General features: G+C 39.5%; 1 protein-coding gene across 1 annotated transcript in view; it reads right to left on the reverse strand.

Annotated features, from left to right (window-relative positions):
* Positions 1–579: 579 nt before the first annotated feature.
* DSG2 (desmoglein 2) overlaps positions 580–12,756 on the reverse strand; it is a 35,231-nt gene continuing 23,054 nt past the window's right edge. The window contains exons 10-15 of the mRNA XM_037508696.2: positions 10,326–10,468; positions 9,559–9,786; positions 8,414–8,641; positions 6,451–6,572; positions 4,990–5,343; positions 580–3,200 (exon numbers count right to left, since the gene is read on the reverse strand). Of these exons, the coding sequence (XP_037364593.1) occupies positions 2,340–3,200; positions 4,990–5,343; positions 6,451–6,572; positions 8,414–8,641; positions 9,559–9,786; positions 10,326–10,468 (1,936 nt within the window). The 3' untranslated portion in view covers positions 580–2,339. The remainder of the gene's footprint in view (positions 3,201–4,989; positions 5,344–6,450; positions 6,573–8,413; positions 8,642–9,558; positions 9,787–10,325; positions 10,469–12,756) is intronic.

Raw genomic sequence — 12,756 nt, forward strand, 5'->3', positions numbered from 1 at the left:
GGGGGCACAGAAATACATGTGTCTTCATGCTTTAGATGCTATAGGAGATCATGATGAGCTGGTGTTGTGAAATATTTATTAATGTGACATTATAATACAGGCAAAACAAACCTTCTCCCTTGTAAACTACAAGCAACTAAAGCAGGATCTCAACCTTGGTGGATTTCATCTCTTTGGGTCTGGTGTCCAAATAGGTCCGACAGGCCAACAGTTTCCTCCAGTGTTACCTTCTGGGTGGCAAGCTCCCACTGGTCCCTAAGGAACAAGTTTGCCACATTTTACAAATTGAAATATGGATTACATAGTCTAATTTGAATTTCAGATAAACAACTTACTACTGGAAATATTTCCCATAAAAACCATTCACACTTTATATGAACTTCCAATTTAGCTGGGCCTTCTCGTACTCTTAGGGAGGGAAATGATGCTCTTCCAAGGAGGCTGCCTGAGGCAGAGATAAGTGTTTTTAATTAAACGATCAAATTCCAACAAACACCTGCTTTCAGAGTGCCCTCTCCCTGTGAACAACCAGTGACACTCCTTTGTAAAACAAGAAGTAATAAAAAGTTATGTGGAAAGGATAGCTCTGAAGGTCATCTTTTTATTTAAATATTTTATGTGATACACATACAAATATAATTTCCCACAGAACACATGTAAAAACTAATACAAATCACCCTCTCAAGGACAGAGAAAACCATTTAGAAAATGTGAATACGCCATATACAGAGTCAGGCTAAGTTTTACGAGCCTGCCCAAGGAGGAAGTTTAAGAACAAGTTTTGTTTGTTTGGAATACAGATGTCATATTTACATTTTCACACAAAAGTGATATTCCTGTTCCATACTTAGTAAAATATTAACTACTATCTATAATGAAAAAGATTGCAACATTTACTAAGTAGTAAGTAAAAAATTTAGATCATCAAAGAGTGATCTTCATCTTGGCCAGATTTATATTGTGTCTGAAAATATTTGCCTTTACCCATCCACTGTCAGTGAGAACAAAGAGTATAAAGCTTTTGTGTAACAAAATTCAACAATGTTTCTAAAAATGTGCTACAATGAATTTTTAAAGATTTTCTTTTTTAGCAAAATAGCTTGGGAAAATCACAAAAATACAGTCTTTAAAATTTATAAAAATTACTTAGCTATGCAGAATATTTACATAAATCATTACTGATATGCATTTATACATCAAAACTTAAAATGTATTAGCTTTTTCAAGGAGCAATAAAAATACAATCAACCTAGGAGCCAAAACACCCCAAAAACTTTTCAAAAGGAAAAGCAAGGATATAATACAAAATTAGGTCAATTCTATATTTAATACTCAGGTAGTAAGTCACAACCACAGTGGCTTTATGACACAGAATAAACACACAATTTCAAATTCATAATTGCAGATACAGGGTCTTTCAATTTTTTTTTTTGGCAATAGAATAGTTTCCAAAATTTCATCTAATTTCCCAACTACTTATTTGATACCCATGTTAGGCACTGAGGATCTAACAGTGTAGTAGGCACAATTCCTATCACAGGAGAGAATGGAGTCTAGTGGGGTGATTTAGCTGTACTATTATAAATAGAAAATAATGCACCCTGAGATTTTTAATATTATTACTATTAAAAAGCAAATTACTATTATTTATGCATTTTGCCCTTGAATTTTCAACTGAATTTGAAGTGTTCAATATCTTCATGACAATTGAGAAAAGGGAAGGCATAATGCTATTTTTAAGGTCATACACGCAAATGTGTACACAAGTGTACACACACCTGCACACTCACAAAGAAACACACAATGCGTGTTTTTACCAAGTTAGTGTTCCAAAACTCAGTCAACTCAAGACAGAGTAAAAGGCCTCTGTCTAAGGAAACAAACAAAACTAGTAGCCCAGATTTTGCATGTTTCTTTAGATAAAAGAGTTGTTGACAATCTGCTAGATGCAGTTAAGTAGAGAATACAGGAAGCAATGTTAAAGTGTATGGAGGTCCAGGAAGCTTCATGGGTGGTTCTGTTGGGTGACTGATGAACTACATACTCTGTAAATTTGGTAAATTCAGAGCAGCCAGTTCTTTCTCTCTGGCTGCTTTTGTGAATACTATATGACTTCAGCTACAGTATCATCACTATGCCCTCAGTAAATCATGGGACAAATCTAAGCACACTCCTGGAAGCTGAGACAGTGAGGTCCTTTGCATATTATGACTCAGAAAAACTTTAAACCCAATGTGATGTGTCTCTTAAGTCTGTAAGGCTCAGGAAAAGGCAGGTCCATTGAAAACATGAACCAGTCACTGCTAGTTAACCTCTAGCTCAGACTGTGCTGACCACGTTTAGGAGTAAGATTGCTGGATGCGGCTATGCTTGGAGACTCTGGTGGAAGACGAGGTGACGGCAGAATGAGAATGGCCAACAGTTGTTAAGCTGGGCCTGGCCAGAGTGGCCTGTACCCCGGAATTGGGGGTGAGGAAGCTCTCTCTTTCCCTCATCATAACATAATCTGCATCTGCCAGATGCTGAGTGTCTTCCAAGGGCCCAGCGAGGCTACCGTTAGGCTGTAGTACTCTCTCGGTAACCATGACATTATCTTCACTAGCATAATGCTGATCTACCAAGGTAGAAGCTGGGGCATACACCCGCTCCGTCACGATCAGGCCCTGAGGCTTTCTAGGGGTCAGAATCACCATGCTTGGAGGCAGAGCAGAGTCAGTAGTGTAGGACGTTTCTGTCACTATAACATTACCGGAAGCCAAGGGATCAGGAAGGGTTGTAGCTACCTTCTGATTCTGCCTAGAAGACACAGGCCTTTCAGTGACTATTTCTTGAGTTACTGTCTCTGCATTTGCTTCATGCAAAGGTTTTGGAACCTGAAAGCTACTACCAGAGGCGTAGGTATTCTGTGAATTGACCCTCGTTTGCTCATAGTGTGAATGGGAGGGTGCCTTCGTGTCTGTTTCTCTGACAGATTTTTGCTCAATTTCCATATCTGTAAGTATTTTTCGACCCAAGCAAACTTCAGCTAAGGTCTTGAATTTAAATCCTAGATCATCTAAGGAGCAGTTATCTAGTTCGTCTTCAATATGACTGCAACAGCCAATGGAACCATGTAGAGAGTTAGTGTCTTCCTGAGCATACACCAGAAGGCAGTCTCTGGCCATGTGGAAGTCATTGTCCTCAGTGAAAGCAGCCGCTTTCTAAAATGGAAACAGACACAGGGTTAGTGACACAACTTCACTTAATAAGACTCTTATCCCAATGCTAAATCATAACCTGAGTCCAGGCAAATGCAATCTGAGAGACATGCTACAAAAAGGTCCATACTGTTAAAAAATATTGAAAACGGAGCCTCCCCAATGGAGCAGCGGTTGAGCGCTCGGCTGCAAAGCTGCCCGCAGCCTCTGCAGCCCCAGTTTGATCCCCGGCAGCCAGGCGAGGTCCCACATGGTGCGCCAACTTCTCCTGCCGCCCGCTGCTCCCCTCAGCAGGGTATTTCATCAGTCTGCCTGTTCTGTTCCCCACTCTGGCTCTGGTGAATTCTCTCACCCTTCTGCGCGTCTGACTGTACCCAGTGCTTGTATAAATAAATAAATCTTTAAAAAAATATTAAAAACGTGAAAAACAAAGAAAGGCAGAGGGACTGCATCAGATTAAAGGAGACTAAAATTTCACGACAACGAAATGGAATGCATGATGCTAGGCTGGTCCTGGGCAAGAAAATCCGTGGCACTGAAAGACTGGCTGAATTGACACATGGGATGCGTCATTCATTGTGAAATTTCGGAATTGTTCACTGTACTGTGGTAATGTAATATTGCATGTGGGGGGCAGAGGAGAAATGGGAAAACAAATAGTAAATGGCAAAATGTTAATAATTGGGTAATCTGGGTAGCATATACAACAGTTCAAAATTCCTTATAAGTTTGAAATGATTTCCAAAGCAAAAGCTGTACATATGAGCATAACCAAGATTTACTGGAGCAGGATTAGAGGAGAGAGGGGGAAATATATCAAAATTAAATAGGACATCATAACAGAGCTTGGCAGTGAGAAAAAAAAGGGCCATGGAGTGGTTTTCTTGACACTGACCACCCCAACACAAGCTAACACTTGGGGTGTGAAGATGGGGTGAATGGGAGGGGAGGAAGGTGGGAAAAGTGGGGAAACACCCCAAGCATTTGCAACCATTTAGAAGATAGGGGGAAGGAATCAAATGGCCTCCATGGAAGCCTGCCCATGGAGTCCTGACAAAACATCCTTCAGATGCTGACAGTCTAACTCTGCCCATCCCCACACTGGGGGCACAGACCTTGTTTTTGAGAAAGGCACCCAGCCCATTTCCACTTCCTAATTGCAGGCATGGGCTTCCTGACTTTGTCCAATCATCTTTCCTGTATCTTGCCTGCAATTTTTTTTTGGGTGTGGAACTCCTTAAAAGTGAAAACAAGTACTCTTATTTAGAAGAGAAAAATCAGTAACAGGTTGTATTTTTTTAGGTCACATACTTGCAACCCTCCTTTTGGGTCCATTCTTATCAAGTTGGCCCCTGCAAAAGGATTCTGCTATCTGACCCACTGGCAGGACTTAGCGCTGTGATTTGCTCCGGTGACGGAAGGAAGGAGCCACTGCCTGGTTCTGTGTTGCTGTTCCCTGCAACCCAACAATGCAGTTGTCCAGGTAAAATCTGCTCTATCTGCATGCGTCTTGGATGAAGACAACATGGTGCAGAGCAGGATGCATCAACTGGCAAAAGCACGAATGGAAGCGAGAAATAAGCCTCTGCAAGAAGATCTGTGAGATCGTCTGTTACCACTGCATAATTTAACTGACTGACTCAATGGCTCACAACTCTCTTTCCTCATTGGCAGAGAGCATGCTCTTAAAAATAGAACAAAGTCCCATTTTGATTCAAGGCAATGATTACCCTAAGACAATACTCGCATAGAAATAGTTTTGTTTCTTCCACATGTAAACACCAATGCTGACCTGAGAGAAATAATTTCTTAAGAATTCCTCGTTCACTGCAACAGTGTTGGCTCGAGCTCCAATGGCTGCAACAGAAGAGGTCATGTCTTTGGAAGCTGCTATGAATTGTGTGTTCATTATGGTTTGAGTGCCCGCCAGGGTTCCGATGGTCTCTGTAACCTGGGCAGCACCACCAGAAGTAAAGTTTCTATGTTCTTCCCATCTCCCATTCATCTCACTCTTGGGCTGCACTTTGCTGAAGGAAGCAGAGCTACTTCCTTTGATGATGGGGACACTGGGTGAGGTACCACCTCCAATTCTATGGCCCAGGTCGACGCTATCGGAGCGATTTGCTGTCAGAAGTGGTGGCATGTCCTGTGAGACCAAACACAGTTGAGAACTGAGTCAGAAGGATGAAGGGTCAGGATGTTTGAAGAATCTGAGCTAAGAAGGCATATTAAAGGAATATGCTTTTTCCAGGAACAAATAAGGAAAAATATTTTGGGTTGAATAACTTCTGCTTAGACTTATTAAAGATCTCCCAATTTTCCCTTCTTGTTTTGTTAGCTGATTATAACCTCAGGCAAGAACTTTAAAATATGATCTCAGCTCATGTATTTTACTGGCACTCAACTTTCCTCTAGAGTTCACTGTCTCCTTCTATGGCTACAGAATCCTCATTTTGTTTTCCTAGCTGGATACAATACAAAATACTGGCTCAAATAAAGACTGTATTTAAATATTTAACCCCCCACTACTACTGATTCTGGTTCACATGATTTTAAGCAGAAATGGCTTATTATGCATTTCTCATAAGTGTTATTAAAAAGCAGTTCTTCACTTCCTCTAACTGCTGGTTAGAATGTGAGGGCAGCTGCTACATCTTGAGCAGGAGGGGAGCAGGGAATGGGGCTCGTACATGTAGGACAAAGGAGAGAGGAGGACCCTGGGGCCACACTGCGAAGGAATCATTACCATGGTCTTGAACTGCCCACTTCTATATTTCAGCCACTGAGTCACTCTCTGACTCCTGATGACAGTTCATTAGCAAGTTACTCTATTACCTAATGCTCATTGCCGATGGCCACGTGACACTGGGGTGAAAAGGCAGTAGAGACAAGGGGAGATGACTGGTAAGTAGGTAGGAGAGGACAGAGACTTTGTAATATTTTCTTTCTGTCATTGGGGTCTGAGCTTTACTTTGCCAGCCATGGCAAAGTCGGTGGAGGGGAAGAGGAGTTGGACCGCCCATTTAACACAAAAATTTCTATCTTAAAGCCCCACACATTCTTCGTTTCTTTAACCTTTATTCTACATTCTGAGTCAGTATATGACTCATATGTTGTTGTCAGACCCCTTTGTGAATGTGTATTGTGCATAACCGCTTCATGCGCGCAAGACCTAGAATGTCAGAGACACTTTCCACGGCCGCTTTAAGATTAGCAAAGAAGACAAATTCCATTGATTTTCTGATTTTCTAACCTTGTCTTCAGGTGGTGCCCCTTCGTTATTCCAAGGATGTAGCATCTCTATAGTGCCAGGAATGGGCGTAAAGCCTTTGATGTCCACTCTACACCGGCACATCAGCAGAAGAAGCGGTACCACTGGACAGAAACAACATTGATTACAGAGAAGGTGAGGCCAGTGTATTTCTATATTTGTACTGCATAATTTTGGAATTTGTATATCACTTCCAGAGTTCACTCTTCATTTATGTACATCCCAAGTTTTCTTTTCCCACCCTATTCCAACCTCACCAAGCTTGTTTGGGGTGAGTTATACCAAAATCTAGAGGCAGGATGAGGAGAATGAGGAAGTCTTATAGATTCGGAGGCTTTGTCCAACACAAGAGGTTGTTTGTGGTTACTGAGTAGTGCACCAAGACTGGATTTGATAGGATCCAAATAATCAATACTGACTTAAAGTTACTTTTTAAAAAACCACTTCAATTTTTAATAGAGGAAAATTCACTACTTAAAAAAAAACATCAAGAGCCCCAAAGGGTAGAAAAAAATTTAACATATTCAAATACTTTAGGACATTGGAACTTCTGAAATATTTCACCCTGGAGTAGAATTTAGCACCAGGCATGGCTCACTGAGGTTTCAATTAACTTTAAAATTAACAAAGTACAACTCTCTAAAACAATTCTACATTGAAAACCCTTAGAATATATGTAACATTACATTTAGAATTCAATAAAATTTCAGGGCTCCCTCCTTTAATCTTATTCTACCTCTAGGAAGAAATGAAGTCAGCATTGGCCCCTTGATGAATGTACTAAAGCATTAAGGGCACTTGCAGCAGGCCACCTCAAATTAGCTTTTATTGCCACTCCCATTCAGCACTTCCAAAGATAAATTGACTCCACCCTAGATTCCTTTTTATGTAAAATAGTTGAAAGCATAGTAACCACAGCTCTGTGTATAATAAAAAGATTGAAATTACCAGGGGCAATTGAGCACCAATTTAACAAATTCCAACAAAAGATATCAGGGGCCTTGTGTCAAGTGCCTCCTTATGCCCTGGGGAATCTGAGACAGAACTTAGTGCATAGAATCCTGGAGTAAAAGATGTCAGTCATCCAAGTTGCCCTACCTACAAATTTGGTAAGCTGAGACAAGTCATTTACCTTGAGTCTATATTTTATGCCATAAGATAGAGAAAATGGTATAAAAGTACATTTTAAACTGCTGAGGTTGTGCTTCAACTGAACATCTCCCACTACTAATTTGATAAGCTCCTCCTCTGTCACTTGAATGGCCCAGGCAGCCTAGAGGCAGCCCTGCCCATGCTCAGCAGTCCATTGGAGCAACATTCCACTTGACTCCTTGACCCTGGGTTGTAGTCCTTTGTCTTCTGTGACAGGAAACCTGAGGTCTGGGGGGCATGCAGGGAAAGCAGGTGGCTGTCAGTGCTGGGAAGCACAGACGTGCTCAGAGGGTCTGGTTACTCTAAGAGCTGGTGAAGCCAAGGAGAAGGTATTGGAAGGAGGAGGAGGCGGGGCTCTGACAAGCTGAATGTGCAAAGCAAGGATCAATAGGAATAAAATGAGTTTGTAGAACAACCCTATATCCATAATCCAAATTCATGCAACCAATCTTTTCTGAATGGTCTAGGCACTGGGGGCACAGCAGTGAAATACAGACAACATGCCCCCCTTAGAGAACTTGTCAAAATGGAAACACCAACATTTTATGCTAAAATGTTGCTGAAGAGCATGCATAATAACCTTGGTGGTTTAAATCAGGAAAAATGGTTTAAATTGTGAAGAATTCTGCAATAGTTTTGCTGCATTTATCAATGATCAATTATCATTAGTCTACTCACTTTTCAAGTGTGGTTAAAGAACAACACTAAAGAAATCAATAATGACCATAGTAACAAAACATTAATCAGTACACTTAAATAACTAACAGAGCTAAAGTGGCTTTTAAATACTTACTTAGCAAGAGCAGAATGGCCAAAATTATGAGGGCAATTGCTTGGGATCCCAGGCCAACAGAGGATTGGAGTATCTCTTTCGTACAGTCACTGCCCTCCCGGCACTGACAGACAGTGAGTTCAAGGATCTGCTTCTCAGGGCAACTGTAGTCCTTAATGTCTGAGATCAGGAACTGAATTTCACTTCTCCCAGGCTTTAGTTCCTTCTGTTGCAGTTGCACACTGGTACCTGTAAAGGTAGGAGGCAACAGGAAATAAAATGAGTGATAACCAAGGAAGGGGCGAGGTTATATTTTGGAAACATTTTTACTTGCTAATAATACCTAGCTCCAGTTCTAAGCTTTTTTCTAGCTTAATGTCTCTATTGAATACCTACCAAGTGCATGTTAAAATTATCCAGATACTGCAAAACAGACAAGTTAATAGTGAAGGGTTGGATATAGGAATATTACTTTTATGACTAATGTGTGTGCCTAGAAAATGCTAGGACTTATCCTATGTACTGGGAACATGGTAACAAACAACTGAGTTAAATGAAAGATCCATTGAACAGCCTTTATTTTATCATTTATTCAATAATGCAACTATTATTGTCATACTTGAAAGTTTTTAGTGGGCACAACTCTGGTTGCTCAGAGCACAGTGAAGCTATCTGCAGCCTCTGCAGCATGAGTTCGATTCCCTTCCGGCCAAGGTGTTACCTACGTGGCACAGCAGATCTCTCCTGTCTCACCTGTTGCTCCCCTCAGCAGTGTATTTTGGTCAGTCTGCCTGTTCTGTTCCCCACTCTGTCTCTGGTGAATCCTCTCACCCACCACACCTTTGGCCTGTACCCCAGTTCTTGTATGCATCAATAAATAAATTTTTTTAAAAAAATCCACCAACAACTACTTCTGGAGTAATATGGAGAACACCCAGCTAGCTTTAAGATGTTAAGATGATTGTCCTTTTCTCCTTCTTCTGTTAATCCAAATAGAGTATTTAGGCAGATGATATACTATAGTTAAGTTCAGAACCTCTTTTCATAACCTCTTTTAAAAAGCTATACTGGAAATATACTTTACAAGAAACACAGCCTATATTACAGAGGCTTTACATATCTATCATGTTTAATATTTAAATACGTCAGCCAGTGATTTTGCTTACTTTCGTAGAGTACTATTTTCCATTGTTCTGCCATTCCAAGTGGTTTGTCAATAACAGAGAAACTGAAGGGAGCACTATTTTGGGGTCCATCCAGATCTTCTGCAGTCACGTTCACATATGGTCTATCATCACAGATAGATTGCACTGGGTTGACCAGTTTGGGACAATTGTCATTGATGTCTTCAACATTGATAGCAACAGTGCCAGTGACAGTTTTCCTAGGGTAATCTTAAAAGTTAAGAAAGAAAAAAAGTGGTATATTCTGGTTATAATGCTGACAACAGTCATAATTTGAATTCTTTTACCAATATTATAAGAAGGAACTAACAAATTGGGATACTTCCTATTTTAGATATGTTTTCATATCCAGATCAAATAATGTCTTTTAATCCACTCAATAAGTAGAAATGTGAAGGTTTAACTAGTAATCTGTTTTTGGGCCTCCCCGGTGGCGCAGCGGGTTGAGCACAGCGCTGTGGAGCTGTCCACAGGGAGATACCCACATGGCGCAGTAGACCTCTACTGTCTCACCCACTGCTCCCCTCAGCAGTGCTTTTGGTCCGTCTGCTTGTTCTGCTCCCCACTCTCTCTGGTGAATCCTCTCACCTTCCAGTGCCTCTGGCCTGTACCCAAGCTCTTGTATAAATAAAATAAAATATCTTTAAGAAAAATACATTTGTTTTATCTATAAAATCAAAAATTCTCCAATGTTGGAAAATAAAATCTGAACATATATAACCAAGAAAAATTTCCATTTAGTAACTTACCTTCTGATACAACCAAAATCTTTACAGTGTATGTACCATTTCGGACATATCTAGATTCAAAATCAGGAATTTTTGCAAGCCTCATTTCAGATGTGACAGAATCTATAGATATCCAATTGTCGATATCTTCCAGTTTTGAATACCTTTTATAAAAGAAACAAAATTAATTGTGAATTCTGGATAAATTGAGACCTCATATATACAACTTTTAAGTTCCAATTTTGCTTTATTATATATGTTCTTTTTACAGGCATTAATGGAGTGTTTTTAGTTTTTAAAACTATCCTAGCAACTGGTTTCTAACACTAAATGATTGAGAGGTAAAGGCCCACACCTTTTTAGAAGTATGTTAGTTAGCACACCATGCCCACTGCCAAAGCCCCAGTAATCCTCAGCACAGCACACTGAGCCTCCTCCTCCCTCTCTGCTTCTCAACCGGCCTTTCCAGTTTGGTAGCCTCCTTTCTGCAATCACATTTGTGGGGCTTGTTTTGATTTAGCTTTGTCTTTTCCTTTTTTTGTTTATATTCCACATGAGTGAAATCATCTCTTGTCTTTCTCTTTCTGATTACTTTCATTTAATATAATCCCTTCCATCTCCATCCATATTGCTGCAAATGAAAAGCCTCTCTTTTTATTGCACGTTACACTTTCTTCCTTACTTGTGTAACACACCCAAGACATACATGCAAAGACAACCATCCCTAGCCTACTAACCTAGGAGGTATGCAAGTTGCTCAGCAATCTGTCTTACAGTTTTTGATCTAATCTCCCTTAAATTTATGATAAATCTTTGGAGAATAACTTAGTTACCCAAGAAGAACTGATATTTATTGGCATGTTATTACCATTTGAAAATGTCAACCTTAAAAAATTACATTTGGATTTTTGCATGTATTTCTGAACTTCATGTTTGGAGTTTTAAAGCTTGGATTTAGTTTCTGTCAATGGTTTTCAATTTCAAACTTACAATAAAGGTGAGTTTTAATACTGAGGATCACAGTTCACAATGGAATATTTTTAATTTCATTTAAGGAATTTTTTAACCATTTTCTGTTGTAAAAACGAGACATTAAGTAGAGTGGCAGCTCACATGTGATGTTAAGTATCATAAATGATGCATATGAATCATCAGTAAAATAGTTATTTATGACAAAGCTAAGAATATAAATCTGTCACCATTGTCAGCACTTCTAAGTAGCAACCACTAAATAGGTGAACATAGGAAAATTATTTAATGTAGCTGTGCTTACCATTCCTTATCTATAAATTAGCAGATCTGAATTGATTTTTAAGATGTTTCTCATTCTCAAATTCTATGATTATAAGTTATTTCAACAAAAGTGAACATAGTTCACTTTCTCTAGACAGAGAAATATTTTTGATATATTCACAGCTCTTAAGAAAAAAAAAAAGTAGCCAAAATTAGTTAGGTGGGGAAATAGAAGTGTCAATACAATAGCTACAGTATTACTGGTCAGAGTTAATTAGGACATATTAGTCTCTCAATGGATAGCAGTGAGAAATTATCTTATGGAATGTTCATTCTGAATTCTGGGGATTCTGGGACTGCCTGGGAAGAATTAGAGGTGTGAAATAAAAATTAGCCTACAAAGCTCAGGAGAAGCATAGCTGGTTTCTGCAGGTAGGATAGGCAAAAAAGGGTCACCAAGACATTGCAGAAAACACAGTAGAAGCTGTCGATATTATTTTGGGAAAAGGTTACTTGCTACTATTGGCTGATGAATCCCATTAAAAGGAGGAGGAAAGATTACTGAAGAGTTCTCTCTACTTTCCCATTTACTATGGTTGCCTGTCATCTAGTACAATCTTTTCTGAAATGCTGGCATGTAGTGACTGACACAGGCATAAGCAGAATCAGCAACCAAATAAATCTGGAGCCAGCAGAGGAAAAGTGTTGTGTCTGTGCGGAAGGCAAAGATTCTTTAAATTCAACTGGAATCACTGTAAAAGAGCTCCATAAATAATAGCTCTTCAGAGTCTTCTTTGCATGGCTTCGCTTTGAGATTTAAGATGTAAACATTTACCTTGAAAATGTAAATGCATCATGCAACCCTAAGGTGTCACTATAGAGTAGGCACAATACAGTCCCTTCTAGCACAGTGGTGGTATCTAGTATGTTCTCAACTACACTAAGACACCTGGTATAGAAGGTCCATCAATTCCTGAACCAAAGCAGACTGCTTTCAATGAAGACTAATTCCCAAAATTTATGTGCAAATAAAACTGCCTTCCTCATACTAAAATACATTATGCAATTATTTTAACCAAACTTGTGTAAAATAGAATCCGCAGTAAATTTTACTTGCTCCTTTTTTTTTTTTTTTTACCTCTGATGTTCATTCTGGATATAAAGAGAGACTTCAGAATGTTTTCCTCTAAACTGTCTCTGTTTCCTTCAGCCTTCTCTA

This window comes from Talpa occidentalis, unplaced genomic scaffold, assembly GCF_014898055.3.
Source record: "Talpa occidentalis isolate TD23 unplaced genomic scaffold, MPIMG_talOcc4v2.1 talOcc4.13, whole genome shotgun sequence".
NCBI classification, from domain to species: Eukaryota; Metazoa; Chordata; class Mammalia; order Eulipotyphla; family Talpidae; genus Talpa; species Talpa occidentalis.